At 41.9% G+C, this 21,916-nt stretch overlaps 1 protein-coding gene across 1 annotated transcript in view; it reads left to right on the forward strand.

Moving 5' to 3' along the window:
- Positions 1 to 21,792, forward strand: part of LOC309684878 (maltase-glucoamylase-like) — a gene marked incomplete at its 5' end in the record, with an annotated part of 63,253 nt that extends 41,461 nt beyond the window's left edge. The window contains 22 exons of the mRNA XM_082500723.1: positions 1 to 97; positions 1,887 to 2,055; positions 4,611 to 4,707; positions 4,810 to 4,922; positions 5,101 to 5,226; positions 5,727 to 5,855; positions 5,983 to 6,090; positions 6,500 to 6,562; positions 6,929 to 7,063; positions 8,160 to 8,244; positions 9,250 to 9,388; positions 13,948 to 14,081; positions 14,659 to 14,693; positions 14,809 to 14,925; positions 15,790 to 15,938; positions 17,181 to 17,265; positions 17,397 to 17,453; positions 18,142 to 18,266; positions 18,830 to 18,918; positions 19,536 to 19,585; positions 19,981 to 20,151; positions 21,562 to 21,792. The exon at positions 1 to 97 is cut by the window's left edge and continues 58 nt beyond it. Of these exons, the coding sequence (XP_082356849.1) occupies positions 1 to 97; positions 1,887 to 2,055; positions 4,611 to 4,707; positions 4,810 to 4,922; positions 5,101 to 5,226; positions 5,727 to 5,855; positions 5,983 to 6,090; positions 6,500 to 6,562; positions 6,929 to 7,063; positions 8,160 to 8,244; positions 9,250 to 9,388; positions 13,948 to 14,081; positions 14,659 to 14,693; positions 14,809 to 14,925; positions 15,790 to 15,938; positions 17,181 to 17,265; positions 17,397 to 17,453; positions 18,142 to 18,266; positions 18,830 to 18,918; positions 19,536 to 19,585; positions 19,981 to 20,151; positions 21,562 to 21,624 (2,336 nt within the window). The 3' untranslated portion in view covers positions 21,625 to 21,792. The remainder of the gene's footprint in view (positions 98 to 1,886; positions 2,056 to 4,610; positions 4,708 to 4,809; positions 4,923 to 5,100; positions 5,227 to 5,726; positions 5,856 to 5,982; positions 6,091 to 6,499; positions 6,563 to 6,928; positions 7,064 to 8,159; positions 8,245 to 9,249; positions 9,389 to 13,947; positions 14,082 to 14,658; positions 14,694 to 14,808; positions 14,926 to 15,789; positions 15,939 to 17,180; positions 17,266 to 17,396; positions 17,454 to 18,141; positions 18,267 to 18,829; positions 18,919 to 19,535; positions 19,586 to 19,980; positions 20,152 to 21,561) is intronic.
- Between the last annotated feature and the right edge of the window lie 124 nt (positions 21,793 to 21,916).

Consider the following 21,916-nt stretch of genomic DNA (forward strand, 5'->3'; position numbering starts at 1 on the left):
CCCCCGAAAGCACATCCTCGGGTCAACTTTACAACGTGGTGGTTCAAAAGAAACCCTTCGGCATCCAGGTGCGACGCAGAAGCACGGGGACGGTGATGTAAGCCACGCTCATTTCCTCGCGTTTTTTTTTTTTATTATTATTTTGTTTTACTGATTCCATTTTTTAATTGAATTTTTCGGTTTGTTTCTTCATCTCAGCTTGTTAATGAATTTTTTCTTTTATCTTTTACACTTAATTTAATTTCTTTTTTTTTCTTTTCATTATTCCCTCCCCTCCCCTTTTTCTTTCTTCTCTTCCACCTTTTCCTTTCCCTTCTTTTCCTCCTGAAACATTTTATCGTCCAGACTGCTCTAAAATTTTCCTCTCCGTCCCATTAAACGACTCCATCTGTCCAATACTAAATTCCTGCGGCGGTCTCTTGACCTTTACATAAATATGAGGATATTAACCCAGAGGAAGGATGACGACGGTCATCCTCGACAAGACCTTATTTTTTATTTTTTGTTTTGTTTTCCCCCAAATTGGCTGGGGTGTTTTCCTGCCGCCTCGTACTTCGATACCGGTTAAAAGTCCTCCGCGGCGTTGTCCTGGTTTGAGTGACACGGGATTAATTATTCTTTCAGTAATTCTACTTTTCGGTAAGGACTGTTCCAGCGCTAGGGAAAATTGCACTTTTCGAGGACTCCAGTGTCCGAATTTTTAAAATACTTACTTTCTGGCCAGCTGTGCTGTGCGGGTCTCAAGGTCTCAGCGTTTTCGAGCTCGCCGGGGGCGGGGATGAGGAGGAGGAGCGAGACCCCAACACTTGACCCAAGTTGGTTAGTTCATACCACCAACGTCACATTGACTATAAATTAGAAAATTTGCTGCCAAGTTCTCTCTCGCCCGTGACGGCCGCCATCCTGAGAACTTCGTGCCCCCCCGTACCGGAGCCCTGAGACCTTCCTTTCCTCCCGAAGCCGAAGCGCTGACAGTGTCCCACATTTGCCGTCCGCTGCTGGGAGCGCACTGCTCCCTACGGATAGAACGGGCCGAGGATAATCTTTGCGTATTCTGTATCGGTGTCGGGATGAATATCGGTTCTTTAGCGCTGTTGACATTAATCATTCTGTTAAATCGGTTTATATTTTCAACCTTCAGGTTTCCTTGCCTTTTCCCCATTTCTTTTCCCGGGTGGGGAGGGGTCATCGGGTGAAAGAATAATTGTCTAAACCACAAGAAACCGTTGTGGGTTCTTCAAACCAAACCGATCACCTTCGAGCGCAAAGCTCTAGACCTTTCCAAACACCGGTTTTGGTGCAGTTCCCGTGTATTTGGGAGGCACAACAATTTTCTACACTTTGGAATATTTTCCTTAGCATTGTTTGTAAGTTTTGTGTGTCTGTCTGCTTGTGTTTTTTTGGTTTTTTTTTGGTTTTTTTTTTTTTTTTTGTCTCGCTCTTTTTGATTGCGGTGTGTTCTGTTTTATTTAGTTTTTTTGTTTGTTTGTTTTTGTTTCCCCCCCCATTCTTTAAAGTAATCCAAATTTCATTGCAAGTTGAGTTCCTTTTTGCCAACCGGAATAAGTTATTCGTTCCATAATTCAGCCTCCCGTGCCTACAGCCGTCATTGGAAGAACGCTATCAGATTCTGACTCAATTTCTAACAGAAAACGAAAAAAACCCGATTTGCACCTAATGTTTCAGCGTAATCTGCAAAAATACCCCCATGTTAAACTCTGAAAAAAAACTCCTGATGTTGTTTAAGTTTTCTTGATAACCGTAACAGCTTTATTCGAAATTTTGTGAGTATTGAGAATTTTGGAGAAAAAAAGAGAAAGGGTTGACCGCCAGCTCTGCCCGGCGCTCCAATTCTTGCCGTTTTGGTTTGTTTTCCTCTGTTTCAGTTGGGATTCTCAGCTACCGACTTTCACCTTCAGCGACCTGTTCATTCAGATTTCTACCCGTTTGCCATCCCAATATTTGTACGGATTTGGGGAAACTGAGCACCTGACGTTTCGACATGACATGAACTGGCACACTTGGGGAATGTTCTCCAGGGATCAGCCTCCTGGAGTAAGTTGGGGGGAGGGGGGGAGGGAAGAAAATCCCGATTTTGCCTTTTTTTTTTTTTTTTTTTTTTTTTTCCCCTCCTGGAATTTCTGCTTTTTGCTTTCTATCGACCCGTCTTGATTGGCTATGGAGATACCCAATCCTGCGCAGATGGGCTGGGGCAACCCCTGCTACCCGTAAAGGCTGGGTGGAGAAGGGATGGAGAACATCCCCTAGGAGAAGGACCTGGAGGTGTTGGTGGGTGAGAAGCTCACCGTCAGCCGACGATGTGCGCTGGTGGCCCAGAAAGCCACCGCCATCCTGGGCTGCATCAGAAGAATTGTGGCCAGCAGGGCAAGGTGGGGGGAGGGGGGATATTGTGCCCCTCTGCTGCGCTCTGCTCTGGGGAGACCCTCCCCCGAAGTGCCGCCTCCGGCTCAGGAGGTCCCCACAGCAGAAGGACACGGAGCTGTCGGAGCGGGACCAGAGGAGGCCCCGGAGATGCTGGGAGGGCTGGAGCCCCTCTGCTGGGAGGACAGGCTGGGAGAGGTGTGGGGGGGTCAGCCTGGAGAAGAGAAGGCTCCGGGGAGACCTCAGAACCCCTTCCAGTGCCTAAAGGGGCTCCAGGAGAGCTGGGGAGGGACTCTGGATCAGGGAGGGGAGCCGTGGGACGAGGGGGAACGGTTTGACACTGAAAGATGGGAGATTGAGATGAGATATCGGGAAGGAATTCTTGGCTGTGAGGGCGGTGAGACCCTGGAACAGGTTGCCCAGAGAGGTGGTAGATGCTCCATCCCTGGAGGTGGTCAAGGCCAGGTTGGACGGGGCTTGGACCAACCTGGGCTGGGGGGAGGTGGCCCTGCCCGGGGCAGGGGAGTGGCACTGGATGTCCCTACATGACTAGAAGTGTCTCTTCCAACCCAAACTATTCTATGATTCTGTGATCTTTCCTCCTGGGTCAGACCTAGGCAAAGTTCTCCAACTTTGGGATTCCAGAAGGACTTACAGAGTCAAATGAAAAAATTTCACCTTTCAGCACACCCCCGTATCGGGTTGGTTGTTTTTTTTTTTTTTTCCGCAGAACACAAATATTGGCAATTTGCAAAGGATCGGTCACGCAATAGTGGTGCCTTATTATAGCTACAAGTTGAAAACTTGAAACATTTCGAGTAAATGAAAAAGGAGAGAAAGTCACCGACTTGTCCTGATGATAAAGACTACTGGGAAATATTTGAAAAGAAGAGAAAGTCTTCTCCTAGGGAAGCGATGTCATATTCGCAGTTTTGAAACCTAAACCTATGTTTCCTTCCCTCCCTGCCTTACGCAATCGGGAACCGATTGACCAGTTTGAAGCTGAAAATCGTCGCTCCTGGTCAACGTTTACCGTTGGATGTCCAATAGGCAACGTTCTTTGTTGCATAGCGGACAGTTGCGTCTCGGAGCGTTTATGAACCTTCTTGTTTTTAATGGATAATTTATTGGTAGACGCAAATAACTGACTGGTTGCGATGTCTTTCCAATAGAAAGACATCTAACGGGCTGACAGATGGAGCTCAGAGAGTTGTGGTTAGTGGCGCAGAGTCTGGTTGGAGGTCAGTAACGAGGGGTGTCCCTCAGGGGTCAGTACTGGGTCTGAGCCTGTTCAATATATTCATCGATGATGAAGCCATAGAGTGTACCATCAGTGAGTTGGCTGATGACACAACACTGGGAGGGGTGGCTGACACGCCGGAAGGCTGTGCCACCATTCAGCGTGACCTGGCCAGGCTGGAGAGTTGGGCGGAGAGGAACCTCATGAAGTTCAACAAGGGCGAGTGGGGGGTACTGCATCTGGGGAGGAATAACCCCCTCCACCAGTAGAGGTTGGGGGTTGACCTGCTGGAGAGCAGCTCTGTGGAAAGGGACCTGGGAGTCCTGGTGGCCAACAGGATGCCCACGAGCCAGCAGTGTGCCCTGGTGGCCAAGGCGGCCAACGGCCTCCTGGGGGGCATCAAGCAGAGCGTGGCCAGCAGGTGGAGGGAGGTCATCCTCCCCCTCTGCTCTGCCCCGGGGAGGCCACATCTGGAGCGCTGTGTCCAGTTTGGGGCACTCTGGGTCAAGAAGGAGAGGGAACTGCTGGAGAGGGTCCAGCAAAGGGCTACGGAGATGATGAGGGGATTGGAACATCTCTCCTATGAGGAAGGACTGAGGGACGTGGGGGCTTTTTAGTCTGGAGAAGAGAAGATTGAGGGGGGATCTTATCAACGCTGATCAATCCCCAAAGGGCGGGTGCCGGGGAGGTGGGACCAGTCTTTTTCCAGTGGTGCCCAGTGACGGGACAAGAGGGAACGGGCACAAACGCGACCATGGGAAGTTCCATCTCAACCTGAGGAGGGACTTCTCTCCCGTGCGGGCGGCAGAGCACTGGGGGAGTCTCCCACTCCGGAGCCGTTCCAAACCCGCCTGGACGTGTCCTGCGCCACTGCTGGAGGTGCCCCTGCTCTGGCGGGGGGTGGGATTGGGGGAGCTCCAGAGGGCCCTTCCAGCCCTGACCAGTCCGGAATTCTGGGATTCTGTCAAATACTTAATTTCTTTCGCAGTACAAGTTGAATTCCTACGGTTTCCAGCCGTTCTACATGGGTCTGGAAGAAGATGGCAATGCCCACGGAGTTCTCTTGCTTAACAGCAACGCAATGGGTAAAAAAAAAAAAAAAAAAAAGAGAAAATTCACTGTATTTTCTCAACGTGTTTTACTTCAACGGTCGGTTTTTGCCTTCACGCACCGCCTGTGTTTTTCAGATGTGACCTTCCAGCCCACGCCCGCCCTGACCTATCGCACAACTGGGGGAATTCTGGACTTTTACATGGTTTTGGGTCCAACACCGGAGCTCGTCGTGCAGGAATACACCGGGGTACGATTCTCCTATTGCAAATTCAAAGTGTTTGGGTAGCGGTGTTTTTTTTTTGTTTTGTTTTTTTGGTTTTTTTCTTTCTTGGTTGGTTGTTCGGTGTGCTGTGCTTTTTGAAACTTTCAAAATTTGTTTTTGTTTCGTTTCGTTCTGCTTTCATTATTTGCGTTTTCATTTTTAGCTGGTCGGGCGACCAGTCATGCCACCCTACTGGGCGCTGGGATTCCAGTTATGCCGCTACGGATATGAAAATGACACCGAAATCGCCAATTTGGTGGACGACATGCGAGCGGCCATGATACCCTATGTACGTTGAGAGTCATTAAAGCGTGCGACGGCGCTCGGATTTCTGGCTTCGGGGTGTTGCCTAATTTAAAACAGTAAAAGAAACGCTGTGATTAACGCCATCGTTCAACTTTCCCACGCGCTTTACGAGGAAAGAAAGCAACTTTGTGATTTCCGTGATTTATTCGCACTATACGTTGCCCTGTGCTGAGAAAGCTATTTTTTGGCGTGGGTTGTTTTTGGAAAAGTTGCAAAAGCTTTAGACCTAAGCAAATTATACCTCGATTAGGCATGGCTTTCGTTTTACAGCTAATTAACCTCAAATTGTTTCTGTACGGAGCGACTGGTTCCGTTGTTGCTGGACGGAGTGCAGTAACGTGTACGCAGACAATGTGTATATCGACATATATTTATACATACGGACATATGGACGATGTCACTCAGGAAATAACTAAAAAAAAAGCACTTTCTTTTCTTTTTATTTATTTTATCTTATTTTATTTTTTTTGGTGTGAACTGTAGGACGTCCAGTATGCAGATATTGATTACATGGAACGGCAACTGGACTTCACCCTGAACCCACGTTTCGCTGGATTACCGGCTCTAATTGATAAAATCCGAAGTGAAGGAATGAGGTTTATCCTCATCTTGGTGAGTGTTGGATTCCGCTTTTAAATTACAGCATCTCATTGCAGAACACGGAATGCATTGAAACGACATTTCTGCATTTATTTGCTTTTTCGACGTGGAAGTAAAATTGCATCCCCTTTAATCTTAGGATCCAGCCATATCTGGTAACGAAACCGATTACCTCGCCTTCACGAGAGGTTTGGAGAAGGATGTCTTCATAAAATGGCCCGACACCAATGACATTATCTATGCAAAGGTACCGTTCTTAAAAAGCCGATTATTTTATCCAAATAAGCATCATGCCAGGTTAGACGTTGGGGAGAAGACTTCAAACAACCCGTCCGTTCCCATATTTGGTTGACGCGTTGAGTGCTACAAATGGAAATGTCTTCAGTTTGCGTTGCCGTCGGAATACGCAGCAGCGAAGCTTTATCGCTGTTAATACTTATTTTTTTTTTAAAAAAAAAAAAAATTCTTTCTGCCAGAACATCTAAAAACTGTAGTGAACCCATGAATTATTTAAGAACCCATTCCAACATTTTAGCAGTGCGTTACTTTCAGTCCGGGGTCTCTTTCTTTCTTTCTTTCTTTTTATTATTATTTAAAAAAAAAAAAAAAAAATCCGGTTGAATTTGATTCTTTTAAAATCTCCTTCCTCCTACCAGGTCTGGCCGGATCTTCCCAACGTAGAAGTTAATGACACGCTGGACTGGGACACCCAGGTGAAGGTAAATGTTGATATTTTTGGGGGGATTGACACACGTAGAGAGGAAGCAGCAAATCCGTTACGGATTGTAGCAGTGAACCGGTTGATAAACGTCAACCTGAGAAGTCGCATGCAGAAAGTAACCATTTTTTTTTTTTTTTTCCCCACCAGAACATCGGAAAAAAAAAAAAAAAACCAACCCCTAAGTAACATCAGTGTGAGTTGCAGAAAGCGTAGAGCCTTTCTGCCAGAACATCTAAAAACTGTAGCGAACCCATGAATTATTTAAGAACCCATTCCAACATTTTAGCAGTGCGTTACTTTCAGTCCGGGGTCTCTTTCTTTCTTTCTTTCTTTATTTTTATTATTATTTCTACCGCTTTTCCAGCTCTACCGAGCGCACGTAGCTTTTCCAGATTTCTTCCGCAATTCCACAACCGAATGGTGGACGAGAGAAATCGCTGAAGTCTACAACAATCCGCACAACGCATCGAGAAGCTTGAAGTTTGATGGCCTGTGGATCGTAAGCGTTAAAAAAAAAAAAAAAAAAAAAAAAAGAGAGATTTTTCTGCAGCTTTGCAGCCTCAGGTTGCTTCTCAGCACCTCAAAACCCACCGATGTTCTGACGCCGCTGAGGGAGGAGGGATGCGGGCGCTTAACGCTAAATATCAGGAACCGTCCGCTGAAATTGAAAAATCCTTCTTGTCAACGTTATTTCTTCTTTTATTTTGCCTGTCGACAAACGTTCCTTTCTCGGATCCTCGGTATTTACTTTTGACCCACCTGATGGCTCTTTTGCAGTGGTGGTGTTCTTCTAAAACTTCCTAAAGTCTTTTTTTTTTTTGTCCTCCCCCCCTTCCCCCTCCACGAGAGACCATTATTTATACCATTCTTACTTCCGTGAGGCAAAACGAGATTTGGCTCGCTTCTTAAATGAAGTGGACTTGCAACGGCTGTAGAATCTCTTAAAAACTAATATATTCCTAGCGAAACCCCCAAAAATATCTAGAAACCCAGCAAAATATTTGTTTGGTTTTGGTTTCCCCCACCCCCCCGCCCCCGTACGCCAGCTCTGGTGTACTGCTGCAACCAGAAGACCACGGGCACCGAGGACAGGAGCCGCCGTTACGAAATTCAGAGATTTTAGTAATTTGCAGATCTGTAGCTCTGTTGTCTTTATCGGTTTCAATTTTACACAAAGGAAAACAAAAAAAAACCAAAAAAAAAAAACCCCAAAAAAACCAACCCCCCTTCCCTTTGCGGGAAATATGACCGATAAATAAGAAGTTCTTAAACCTGAAGCCTCTGCTTACAGTTAATCTCTCTGAATTTGATGCTTTACCCTCCGGGAAATGAGATAATCCCAACCTCTCTACGAAGGGAATTGCTCACGGGAAAAATTTCTCTGTTGAACCGTTGTTTTATACTGGTTTTAAAAAAAAAAAAAAAAAAAAAAAAAAAGTCAACGCAACGGGCGGTTCTGAAAAAATCTGAGGATTTTTCCTGTTTGTTCCATTTACTCGGTCAGTGAGGGGCACGAGCTAAAATAGCCGAGAGGAACTAATTTCTCCGAATTTAAGAGAAATTCCTTCACGCGGCATTCTGCTTTGGGCTTTCAGGACATGAACGAACCTTCAAGCTTTGTTCACGGCTCCGTCAGCGGCTGTAGAAACCAAGAGCTGAACTTTCCACCGTACGTACCCCGTAAGTCTGACGGCTGCTGTAAACAATTTCGATATTTTGGGTCGCTCTGGTTCGTATAGAACTTCTTGTACGCTACGTGTGGCGTAACTGCCTGAAATTTGGTAGCCCCAAGAGAAAGTCACCCAACTCTCGGAGACGATCAACGCTCTTAACTTCCGTCTCTGTTGGGGAGAACAATGACCTCGTGGCACTTCTGAAAGTTAAGATTTTTTAATTTTTTTTTATTTTTTGGGGGGGGGGCTGGATTTTGGTATCTATTTTCTACAGGGAATTTACTTCGCGCGCGGTCAAGGATGTGGCTTTCAGGGTTTTGCATAATTTTCCCCCATGAAAAATGTAATTAATGACTACACCTCGCAAAAATCTCCTTGTGCCGCCTCTGATTAGACGTAATTATTCGTAAAATTCGGAGGCCTCATTTGAGGAATGGTCTTGAAATACTCCCCTCTTCTTAGCAGGGCTTTACTTGAGTGCTGGTGTAGAGTAGTCCTAATTGGCCGTAACTCACTAATGCTTTATTGGAATACTTCTGCTGCTTCCTCACGTGTTTAAATATCATTTCTCAGAGTATTCAGAAACGGACTTTCGCCCCCAAAGTTTTCTATGTGGCCGATACGGTGGTATTTACGAAGGTTTGCAATATTTTCTGCGTTAGGATGTATTCTTTTACTCTTTGATCCTGGAAGAGCGGCTCTAACTGAGTTACTGCTGCTTTTGAGGACTCGGATACTTACACAGGATGAGGAATTTCAGAACTTCCGGAATTTATCAAATCAAAATTCAGCATTTCCCAAGTCTCCGAGACCCAACCTCAGAAAACCTAAAATGACTTTTTAATGAAAAGGAAAGAAATGAGCCCCCCCCCCCCCAAAAAAACCCACTTAAAAGGCAGTGAACACCAATGGAGATTATGCAAATTTAAAACCAAACCAAAAAATAACTCATTAAAATTCTTACTGGACGCGAAGTGTTAAAATCCGCGTGTCTTCACTCCCTTTCCCACAGAGTTAGGGTTCAGATCAGAGGGACTGGCTTTCAAAACGCTGTGCATGGAAGGCCAACAATACCTCCCAGATGGTTCCCCCGTCAGACACTACGATGTCCACAACCTTTACGGATGGTCACAAACAAAACCTACGCTCGAGTAAGTGGCTTTTTTTTTGGTTTGTTTTTCTTTTTTTTTACCCCCGCCCCCATTCTTTCCAAAACACATTGCACATTATTAGCCAATGTCTGCGTTCGGGTGCCGAAATGTTTCGGGAGTTTATTCACCCCGAATCATTTTATTTCCTCATGATTCTTCTTTTCACCTGAAGAGCTTCAGTTCTTCGATTCAGAAAAATCTGAGTAATCCCACCCAAAAATCCCACCCCAAAAACGTGCCTTACAAAACACAACAGAGAACAGTTCTGAACGCTTTGATTGATCAATACAAAGCAATCCCAGAATCTCGGACTGGTCAGGGCTGGGAGGGCCCTCTGGAGCTCCCCCAGTCCCACCCCCCGCCAGAGCAGGGGCACCTCCAGCAGTGGCGCAGGACACCTCCAGGCGGGTTTGGAATGGCTCCAGAGGGGGAGACTCCACAACCTCTCTGGGCAGCTGTGTCAGTGCTGTGCCACCCCCAAAGGAAAGAAGTTCCTCCTCATGTTAAGATGGAACTTCCCATGGTCACGTTTGTGCCCGTTCCCTCTTGTCCCGTCACTGGGCATCACTGGAAAAAGACTGGTCCCACCTCCCCGGCACCCACCCTTTGGGGATTGATCAGCGTTGATAAGATCCCCCCTCAATCTTCTCTTCTCCAGACTAAAAAGCCCCCACGTCCCTCAGTCCTTCCTCATAGGAGAGATGTTCCAATCCCCTCATCATCTCCGTAGCCCTTTGCTGGACCCTCTCCAGCAGTTCCCTCTCCTTCTTGACCCGGGGAACCCCGAACTGGACACAGCGCTCCAGATGTGGCCTCCCCGGGGCAGAGCAGAGGGGGAGGATGACCTCCCTCCACCTGCTGGCCACGCTCTGCTTGATGCCCCCCAGGAGGCCGTTGGCCGCCTTGGCCACCAGGGCACACTGCTGGCTCGTGGGCATCCTGTTGGCCACCAGGACTCCCAGGTCCCTTTCCACAGAGCTGCTCTCCAGAGCTGCTCTCCATCTCCAGGGATGACCTCCCTCCACCTGCTGGCCACGCTCTGCTTGATGCCCCCCAGGAGGCCGTTGGCCGCCTTGGCCACCAGGGCACACTGCTGGCTCGTGGGCATCCTGTTGGCCACCAGGACTCCCAGGTCCCTTTCCACAGAGCTGCTCTCCAGAGCTGCTCTCCATCTCCAGGGATGACCTCCCTCCACCTGCTGGCCACGCTCTGCTTGATGCTCCCCAGGAGGCCGTTGGCCGCCTTGGCCACCAGGGCACACTGCTGGCTCGTGGGCATCCTGTTGGCCACCAGGACTCCCAGGTCCCTTTCCACAGAGCTGCTCTCCAGCAGGTCAACCCCCAACCTCTACTGGTGGAGGGGGTTATTCCTCCCCAGATGCAGTACCCCCCACTCGCCCTTGTTGAGCCGATTATTAGTCGACGATAATCTCAAGCGCTCAGACTAATTCGAGCACCCGGAAAATTTTTGTTGCCACCCATTTCTCTGCTCCTATGGTTTATTTCTGAGGTCGATCTTCTTTCGGCCTTCCCTCAAGGGAGGGAAAATGAATATAGATTTTAAAACGTAGGTCACAGTACAGACATTCTTAAGTGAACATCATTAAGATTAATAAAATGGTGCTGAAAAGGGAAAACTGACTTCTGAAACGTCAATCGCCTGCCTAGGTTTTCCTCCCAAGAAATGGTTTTCTCAATTCCAAGACAAATTTTATGACGTATTTCCTACCGAATCGTATTGTAGCCGATTTTTCATAACTTCTGATGCAACGATAATTAACCAATGGTGCATTTCTGGTTTAACGAGCAAGAAAGGAACTGCTTTCCTTTGTAGATCTCCGCCACATTACCCCCCCCGGTAACATTTCTATTCCATTAAAAGAAGGGTTTATCCGAGGGGATGTTACATTCAGCAGCGTGCCGTTGCGTCGCTTGGAGTCGAGACATTCACAGTATTGCTGACAAGACAGGAAGGAAATATTCTTATTCTTATTCATATTCTTATTCTTATTCTTAATCTTAATCTTAATCTTATTCTTAATCTTAATCTTATTCTTATTCTTATTCTTATTCTTATTCTTATTCTTATTCTTATTCTTAATCTTAATCTTAATCTTATTCTTATTCTTATTCTTATTCTTATTCTTATTCTTATTCTTATTCTTATTCTTAATCTTAATCTTAATCTTAATCTTAATCTTAATCTTATTCTTATTCTTATTCTTATTCTTATTCTTATTCTTATTCTTAATCTTAATCTTAATCTTAATCTTAATCTTAATCTTATTCTTAATCTTATTCTTATTCTTATTCTTAATCTTAATCTTAATCTTATTCTTAATCTTATTCTTAATCTTATTCTTATTCTTATTCGTATTCTTATTCGTATTCTTATTCGTATTCTTAATCTTATTCTTATTCTTAATCTTAATCTTAATCTTAATCTTAATCTTATTCTTAATCTTAATCTTAATCTTAATCTTAATCTTAATCTTATTCTCATTCTCATTATCATTATCATTATTTTTCTTATTATTATTATTATTATTTTAATTATTATTATTCTAATTATTATTTTTAATTATTATTTTAATTTTATTTTTCTTATTATCATTATTATTTTTATTATTATTGTTATTATTATTTTTTATTTTTATTTTTATTTTTATTTTTATTTTTATTTTTATTTTTATTTTTATTTTTATTATTATTTATTAGCCAAATCTAAAGGAATTTTTTTCTTGTAATTAGACAGCAATTGAACACGAAGGGGAATATTATCATTGGCTCTGAACATTCGCCCTGTTAAGAAAGATTTTCTTCTGTTTTAAAAGAAACTTTATTATATTGGATAGTATCGTATATCACACTATTTTAACATTATATACCATCATATATGATATCATTATAACACGATCCTTTGCCTTACCTCCCTTATCTCAGGATAATAAAATGCGGAGAAATAAAAGAGAGCGGAAGACATCTTCGTTATCTCGGAAGAAATTCTTGCGCTCCATTAGTCTAGTTTCTAGTAATTACGCTCCGTTAGTCTGGTTGTATACTTTGCAATAATTACACATTTTTTTTTGTTCAATAGCCTTTCGGCAACCCACGCGATGCTGACAGGTCTAATATTCGCAGTCGTTGTGTTTCTCCCTCCCTAATTATCGTTTTGGTCTGAATTGCCTTAGGATCATTTTTTTTTTTTTCACCGTTGCTGCAAATTTTCCGCTCTTGCGGTCACAGACCAACACGCCCTCGACCGGATCACGTAACCCTTAAAACCTGTGAGTGGGGCGACACTTCTCTTCTCCCATAAAGTCGTTAACCTTATCCGGAAATCCTTAATTTCGCCCCTCCCTGCTTTGCCAGGTCGTTTTCTAACTGCGAGGCGGTTGACGCTTAATTTCTGCAGAGGGAATCATAAAATCGCAGAATCGCATACTTCTCACGGTTGGAAGGGACCTTTGAGATCAACAAGTCCAACCGTCAACCCGACACTGCCAAACCCACCACTGACCCGTGTCCCTCAGCACCACGTCCACCCCTCTGTTAAACGCCTCCAGAGATGGTGACACTACCACTCCCCTGGGCGGCCTGTGCCAGCGCTTGACAACCCTTTCCGGGAAGAACTTTTTTCTGATGAACCTTCTCTGATGTAACCTGAGGCCGTTTCCTCTCCTCCTATCACTTGTTCCTTGGGAGAAGAGACCAACCCCCCCCTCGCTACCCCCTCCTTTCAGGGAGTTGTAGAGAGCGAGAAGGTCTCCCCTCAGCCTCCTCTTCTCCAGGCTGAAGAACCCCAGTTCCCTCAGCAGCTCCTCATCAGACTTCTCCTCCAGACCCCTCACCGGCTTCGTTGCCCTTCTCTGGACACGCTCCAACACCTCAATGTCTTTCTTGTAGTGAGGGGCCCAAAAACTCAACACAGCACTCGAGGTGGGGTCTCACCGGTGCCGAGTACAGGGGGACGATCACTGCCCAAGTCCTGCTGGCCACACTATTTCTGATACAAGCCAGGATGCTGTGGGCCTTCTTGGCCACCTGGGCACACTGTGGGCTCATATTTAGCCGTCTGTCCACCGACACCCCCAGGTCCTTTTCCGCCACTCTTCCCCACGCCTCTAAAATCTGTGGGGTTGGTGTGCCCCAAGTGTAGGACCCGGCGCTTGGCCTTGTTGAACCTCACGCCATTGACCTCGGCCCATCCATCCGGACTGTCCAGATCCCTCTGCAGAGCCATCCTACCCTCAAGCAGGTCGACACTCCCACCCAACTTGGTGTCGTCTGCGAACTTACGGAGGTTGCGCTCCATCCCCTCATCCAGGTCGTGGATAAAGGTATTCAGGAGAACCGACCCCATGTGTGGGTCATAGAGAATTCCAATAAAACCCACATCTCGGTTGGCTTTACGGCTGCTTGTGCTCACACGGACAGCACAGCAGCGCTTTCCTGCAGAGATATAAACCGTTAATTTTTAATTTTGGAGTCGCGTGTAAGACCTTTCACGGTGATCTTAGTTCTCATCCCGTTGGTTTCTACTCCCACATGCAATCCCAGCGCTTTGCGGAATCTCACAAAGGAGCGAGGGATCGTCGTCACCCGTTCGACCTATCCCAGCAGCGGAAAATGGTCGGGACATTGGTTGGGGGACAACACGGCGGCCTGGCATCAGCTTGATAAATCCATCATCGGTACGCCGACGCAACCTATGACCAATTTAGTCCACGGTTCTTCTCGGTTTCCTCCCTGATAACGGTCTACTCAGTTGAGCAATCGGAATTTACAGCCAATTTCTTCTTGACCTCTTTTTTTTTTTTCTCCTTATCACCCCTTAAGAAAGTCTTCTACCGGAATTGGGTTTGATTGCGTGGGTTTGAGCACCGCGTTGTCCTCAAATTCATCCCCCGTCGTTTTCCCATCATCCTCTCCCCCGGTGCCTGAAATCTGCCGCTTTGCTTCTTAAGAACCACCTTTCCTGGGGGAATTCTGGAAATTCTTTGTTTTTTCTCATTCCGCTTTGCCCAATCTACACAACCCTCACCATAAAGTGCAGTGGTTATTATTGAATTATTATTATTATTATTATTATTATTACTATTATTACTATTATTATAACATTATTATTATTTTATTATTATTACTATTATTTCATTATTATTATTATTTTATTATTATTACTATTATTTCATTATTATTATTATATTATTATTATTATTATTATTATTACTATTATTATTTTATTATTATTATTATTATTTTTCCTTGCAGGTATGATGGAGTTCAGTCTCTTCGGAATATCTTATGTAAGCTCCCGATTTATTGCCTTCTATTTCACTTGTCTTTATTAACAAAGAATGTATAATATTGCCATTGGATTATTTTATTTTATTTTATTTTATTTTATTTTTAAATTTTCAGACAGGAGCAGATATCTGCGGCTTCTTCGGAGATTCGGAGTACGAGCTGTGCGCTCGATGGATGGAACTGGGCGCCTTTTACCCATATTCGAGGAATCACAACGGCAAAGGATCCAAGGTGGGCACCTCCCACATCTGCTTCGACTGAGTTTTTTATTTCCCGCATTTTCCTCATTTCCTACTTTCTTTTTTAAAAAAAAAATTTCCCCGTATATGCTGGTTTCGGATAAACACACCACGTCTAGAAGAAGAAAATATTTCGTTTTCATGAGTTCCACTGCTACCAAACACGCCAACTCTACAAGACTAAAATAGTTATTTTATTTTATTTTATTTTTTTTTTTTAATCTAGGCCGTTTTTATTTCAACACGCCACGCTTAGGAGACGAAAATAATCACTTTTATGGCCACACACGTTTTAAAGGGGCAAACCTGATCTTCGTTTTGTCATGCCTAATTGCTCATCGTTTTCCAGCAAATTAGAAAAGGGAACAGTGGAATGAGATTCCCGAGTATCGAAAATTCCTGCGCTTTGCCCACTTCCTTTCGTAAAATGTTGTATTTCTTTTAAGAATAAATGAAAACAACTGTCTAAACGGTGGACTGTAGTCTCAGGGCTATATAATAGAAAGCTGTAAAATAAAATAACCGGGAAAACGGCAATGAGGGAAACAGCATTTTTATCCCCGTTAGACCTTTAGGTCTAACGGAGCAGAGCTTCATTAAAGAAGCGAAAAATAAACAAAGGCACCCAAAATTAGAGGAGAACAAGGGATTCGCAAGGCTCCGCCCCGCATCTTCTCAGCTGGGCTTTGCTCGGTCGATTTTGAGGCGTTTGACATTTACTGCCGCTAAATGAGACGGATTTCGGGGCGATGTAGAAGAGGAAAAAAACGGGAAACAATGAGGTCTTTTTCCCCCTCCCGTCTCTCCCAAACAAAAATTATTATTATTTTTTTTTTTTCTTTTTTCCCTTGTTTAGAGGCAAGATCCCGTCGCTTGGAATTCAACATTTGAAGAGATTTCCAGGCAGGTGCTGAATATAAGATACGCCCTCCTGCCCTACCTGTACACGCTGATGCACGAAGCCAACGCTCACGGCAGCACCGTCGTCCGCCCTCTGCTCCACGAGTAAGTGTGATTCTTCCTTCTCCCTTAACGCGTCTCCACGGAAGTCCACCGCATTTCCGTAATCCTCGTAAAAAAAAAAAATCTTCCCCTCCGTCACAGCGAATTTTCTTTTAAAACGGGCAAAGGATCGAGAAAACGCACGTTCAGTGGCATCTCCCAACGGCAGCTCAAGGTCTCCGTTTCCCGCAACGGCGGGATTTATTTTTTATTTATTTTTTTTTTTTTTTAACCCGTAAATATAACCAATGTATAAGTTTTATCGCTCATTCTCGCCGCGCCTTGTGGCGTTCAGCAAATACGTTCTTGTCGGTACCGGGTATCCGTAGAATTCGAGAGCATCTCTTGCAAAACCCAAAATTTCAAGCCGGGAAAGAGAAAAAGTGGGAGAAAATAGGGGGTTTTGACACGTCTTGAGACGTTTGCGGGGCACGGTAACTTATTTTGGCTAAACTCATATAGCGTTTTTTTTAAGAAAAAGTTTTTTTTTTTTTAATAGCAGTGTTTTTTTTAAAAAAAAGACATGGTTTTGGAGATTTTTTTTGTACCTGGTCAGAAGGGGCCAAAGACTGGTTAATACCTGAACGTTGAAGATGAAGTATAATATTTAAAAATCTTTGTCTTCCGCTAAAAACTACCGAATTGTCAGCGTGGAATCCCGGCCGGCCGAATTTCGACTAATCTAAGACTTGCTTCCGACAAAGCCGCCGTGAAAAAAAAAGAAAAAAGAAATGGCACAAATGGGAAAGTAATCGGGGGCACTACGCCTTAATTTTGCTGTTGTTAATGTCAAGTAAAATGGATTTTTTTTATTATTTATTTATTTTTTTTAAAGATTTTGTGCTCTAAATATACAAAATCAAAGTTTTAGTATATATATACGTAGAAACAGGCCAGCAGACGCGAAGAAGCAGCAGAAATGAAAATTAAGTGATACGTGGTATTTCCCGAAAGGTTCTCACATTGGGATCTCAATGCTTTCTTGATAAGTCGTAAATTTGGAATTCTGATGCATTTTTAAATAAGACGGTGTCGATTCTTAATAATTCTTTTTTTTTTTTTTTAATAATTCTTTTTTTATTAATTCTAATTAATAAATAGGTAATAAAGATGAGCTGCTATTGCTGGTAGCGTGCTTGCAGTCGAGGAAAAGGTAGTTTTACTGAGAAAAAAAAGGCTTCGACAAGGAATCGTTTTGGGCAAAGTCGACACCGGGGGTGTGACCGCCCTCTCGTTACTCTGCAGGTTCGTGGAAGACAAAACGACGTGGGACATATACAAACAATTTCTGTGGGGACCGGCACTGCTCATCAGCCCCGTACTGGAAAAGGTGAACTATGGCGAAAAGTTGGGGGAAATATTAGAAATGGATGAAAATATTAGAATGTAGACTGGAGCGTCTTACTTCGAACTTTACTTTTTGGCTTTAATAGATCCGAAAATAAAAATATTTAATTCCAGGGTGCTGTAACAGTGAATGCTTACCTACCGAATGCCCGCTGGTACGATTACCACACGGTAAGTAATTAAAAAAACTCGATTATATTTATTTTTTTCTTAATGTTAAACAAGAGGGCGGTGTGCTGGGGTGGAGCGCGAATCCACCACCTGTGTTTTACCAACACGTGGCCAAGAGGAGTTCTTAGGGATGTAAAAAGAAAAAAAGGTAAAAGGCGACAAAATGTCCAAAAAAACGTAAAAAAATGTAAAAAAAAATATTTTTTTTTTCTTCTGTTGATCAGTTTGTTTTAATGTAATCCGGTTCAACATGAAGAGTTAAAAGGTGGAATAATATCCGTAATTGCGCTTTCATGTTGGCTTTTTTTTTTTTTTTTTTTTCCCTAATCTTCAACGATACATAAAATTTCTTTTCTAAGAATGATGGACCGGAGGAAGACGGAAGTTTTAAACAGTTTTTTACGGCCTCAGGCTTTAAAATTCCCTCCATTCGTCGGGCGTTGTGTAATTGTTTCATACAGGCAGAGTTTCGGATCTTGAAAATACATTAAAATATACTCTGTCTTATTAATATATTCAAATCTTGAAAATCTATTAAAAAAAAAAAAAAAGATTTGCAGCGACAACTTTCTCAGTATTTGTCGAAGTTTTTATAACACTTTCATCCCAAAGAAATGTTTAAAATGGGTAATTCAACAAAGCGACTATCTTTTTTTATTTTTTTATTTTTTTTTTTTATCATAAATAGGGTAAGTATATTGGATTTAGGGGACAATTCAGAAATTTATCATCTCCTTTGGAACACATCAACCTCCACGTCCGAGGCGGTTACATCCTCGCTCAGCAAAGCCCTGCGACTACGACATTTTACAGGTATGACAAAAAAAACCCCAAACCCTAAACTATTAAAATTTCATTATTTCAATATTTCACTATTTCAAATTTCATTCAAAATTATTTTAATTTAATTTTTTTTTGTTTTGTTTTTGCTTTTTAGGGGAGATATACTTAATTAGTGGCCTGGCAAATAAAACGCGTATTAATTACATAGGGAGAGCGGTTTTTGGGTTTTTGGTTTTTTTTTTTTTTTTTTTTAGTCTCCTTCTTTTCCAACTGGGAAAACTCAAATTTTCTGTTTTAGCGTACACCACGCTTGGAAGCTTCTCCCGTTTTGTATAAATGTTAGCGTTTACGAGAAAAATCGACGTGTACGGGAGCACCTTAATGTCATGGCAGTTTTTTCTTCTTCTTTTTCGGTTTCCTCCCCGTGGCCTCCTTTAAACGTACCGTCAGGGATTGGGGAAGACAGAGATAAATTGTGTTGCGCGCAACGTTTCTAACATAAATTTCGAGGAGCATCAAATGTGATTGCCTGAGAAAAATACGCTTTTTTGGGTTTTTTTTTGTTTTTTTTTTTGTTTTTTTTCCCCCCACAGCCGAAAAAACCCGTTGTCACTTATCGTCGCTTTGAGTGACAGTCAACTTGCAGAAGGTCGGCTTTACTGGGACGATGGGGTGAGCATTGGTAAGCGCTAAATTTCCCGTTTCCGTGATAAATTAACTCGTTCCGAGGCTACGAGGCATAAATATCGCCTTTCTTCAGCCGGGTGGATCGCTAACATCAGCAGTTAATTTTTATTTCAGGATTATTGTACGATTGCGCAAACGCGGCACAGGAAGCAGGAGCAGCAGCCAGGAAAAAAAATAAAAAAATAAAAAAATAAAAAAAAAGACAGTAAAATGATTAAACTGATGAAACGTAAACCGATAAAGATGATAAAATGTCAACTGAGGAAAATGATGGTCCAATAATAACATAATGCTCTTATTTATAGAGTATATATTTTGCGTATATTGAATTGTGCCCCGGACCTACGACAACATATATAATACGGATTTTTTTTTTTTTTTTTTTTTTTTTTCTCAAACCTGTGGGGAAAATAGCCATAGATAAAGGGAGAAGCTTTAACCAATTTCCTGTATATTAATAAATTCAAATGATCTTCAGATCAGAACGTTGCAGGAAGTCTGCACAACGCAGATACGTCTACTATATACGCCGAAGAATTCTTCAATTTAATCAAAAAAAATCCAAGGTGAAGAGCAAATGCATTTTCCTTTTTTTTTTTTTTTTTTTCACAGATACGTATGAAAACGGTGTGTATCTGCTGACGTCATTTACCGCTAATGGGGTATGTCACGTTAACGCGCTGGTTTTGCGTACCCAGGGGGATTAGCGTCGTGCGTCTAAATAAGGTTTTTTAATTTGGCATTGACAAATTCGTTTGGTATTCGGCACCTCGCTGGTAGCGGAGAAGCCCGCCGAGGTGGAGGAACTGGGAAAATCAGAGCCTCCAGCATTTATTTTCCAAATAATTTTCCAAATTTTTTTTTTTTTTTTCCAAAATTCCAATTTTCCAAATAAATAACAGCATAGGGATGTAGTTTTTTTTTTTTCTTTTTTTTTTTTTTTTTTAATTGAAGAAGAGGAAAAAATTGTAAGCCCGAAATGAGCTGAAAAAATGCATCTTCCGAGAAGTAACGTCCTGAGGGCAAATCACTCCTTTTCTTTTCCCACTTCCTTTAGACTGTTTTAGACATAAAGGTTTTGCACAGCAATTACAGCGATTCAAACAACCTGAAGTTTACCCAAATTAAAGTCTTGGGGGTGACCTCGAGTGTTCAGAAGGTGACGGTATCGCAGAACGGAGAAGCAATCCAGTCTCCTCACGCTGTGTCCTACGACAGCCAAAATCAGGTAAATTAACAAGTTTTGGGGGGTTTTTCCCCGCCGCGGTCCCGCCGTTCGGCGAGGCCCACGAGATAAAACTCGGTCGATGTTTAATTTCGTTTATCGCCCTTTCTACGGAACTCAGTGTTCTGTTGAGTCTCGCGTCGGTCTGCCTGGCAGCGGAAAGCCGAAAAGATAACGCGCTAATAAATTTAAAGAGATGATTATTATATAAAAAGGAATGCGTATGATAGGAACATACCGTGTAAAATCTGTAGCAGCATAGCGGAAGGTAGCGTGATGTAATATAATATAGTATAATATAATGTAATATGTTATCTTATAATATGTTATAATATGTTATAATATAATATAATATAATATAATATAATATAATATAATATAATATAATATAATATAATATAATATAATATAATATAATATAATATAATATAATATGATATAATATGTTATAATATAATATAACACGTTATAACATAGTATAATATAACATAAGATAATTTAATATGTTATAATATAATATGATATAATATGATTTAATGTAATATGATATGATGTCATGGAATATGTTATAATATAATGTGATATAACATAACATAACATAACATAACATAACATAACATAACATAATATAATATAATATAATATAATATAATATAATATGTTATAATATAATATAATATGATATAATATGATATAATATGATTTAATATAATATGATATGACGTCATGGAATATGTTCTAATATAATGTGATTTAACATGACATAACATAACATAACATAACATAACATAACATAATATAACATGTTATGTTATAATTAATATAAGATAAGATAAGATAATATGTTCTAATATATTATAATATGATATAATATGATTCAATATAATATGATATGATGTCATGGAATATGTTCTAATATAATGTGATATAATACAATACAATACAATACAATATAATATAATATAATATAATATAATATAATATAATATAATATAATATAATATAATATAATATAATATAATATAATATAATGTAATATAATGTAATAGAATATAATATGATACGATGTCATGGAATATGTTATAATATAATGTGATATAATATGACGTAATGTGACACAATGCGATATAATGTGATAGAATAGAATAGAATAGAATAGAATAGAATAGAATAGAATAGAATAGAATAGAATAGAATATGATACGATGTCATGGAATATGTTATAATATAATGTGATATAATGTGACGTAATGTGACACAATGCGATATTATAAATAACCAGGAAGACGAATTAAGAAGATAAAGAGAAGCAATCAGAAATAAGGACCTGCTGTGCTCCGTGAGCTGCAGAAAACCGAGACACCTTCAAAGCACATTTATTAATGCTTCTTTTTTTTTGGTTTTTCCCCAAAGATCCTGGAAATCACCCACCTGGAGCTTGAATTAGGCAAAGACTACACACTACAGTGGAGCTGAAATGCCCACAAATAGCGCCGGCCGCCGTGGAGCTGAACTCTCCCCCCTTCACAAATTGTTCTTTCTCTCTTCCTTCTGCCTCTTTGACTTCTTAAAATACTCTGCGCTATAAACGTGTACAGTTCGTATCAAGGTACGATGTGCGGAAAGGAGTCGTGGTTTCGTGTCGATCCCGGATAACTACACGTAAAGCGGAATTTGTGTGGTTTTTTTTTTTTTTTCCAAACTTTACGGCCCTTCGAGATCACTCGGTCTTTCAAAATGAGAATATGAATGCGAAATGAGGTGATTT

The sequence above is a fragment of the Vanellus vanellus genome (genome assembly GCF_965231255.1).
Source record: "Vanellus vanellus genome assembly, contig: HAP1_SCAFFOLD_411, whole genome shotgun sequence".
NCBI lineage: Eukaryota > Metazoa > Chordata > Aves > Charadriiformes > Charadriidae > Vanellus > Vanellus vanellus.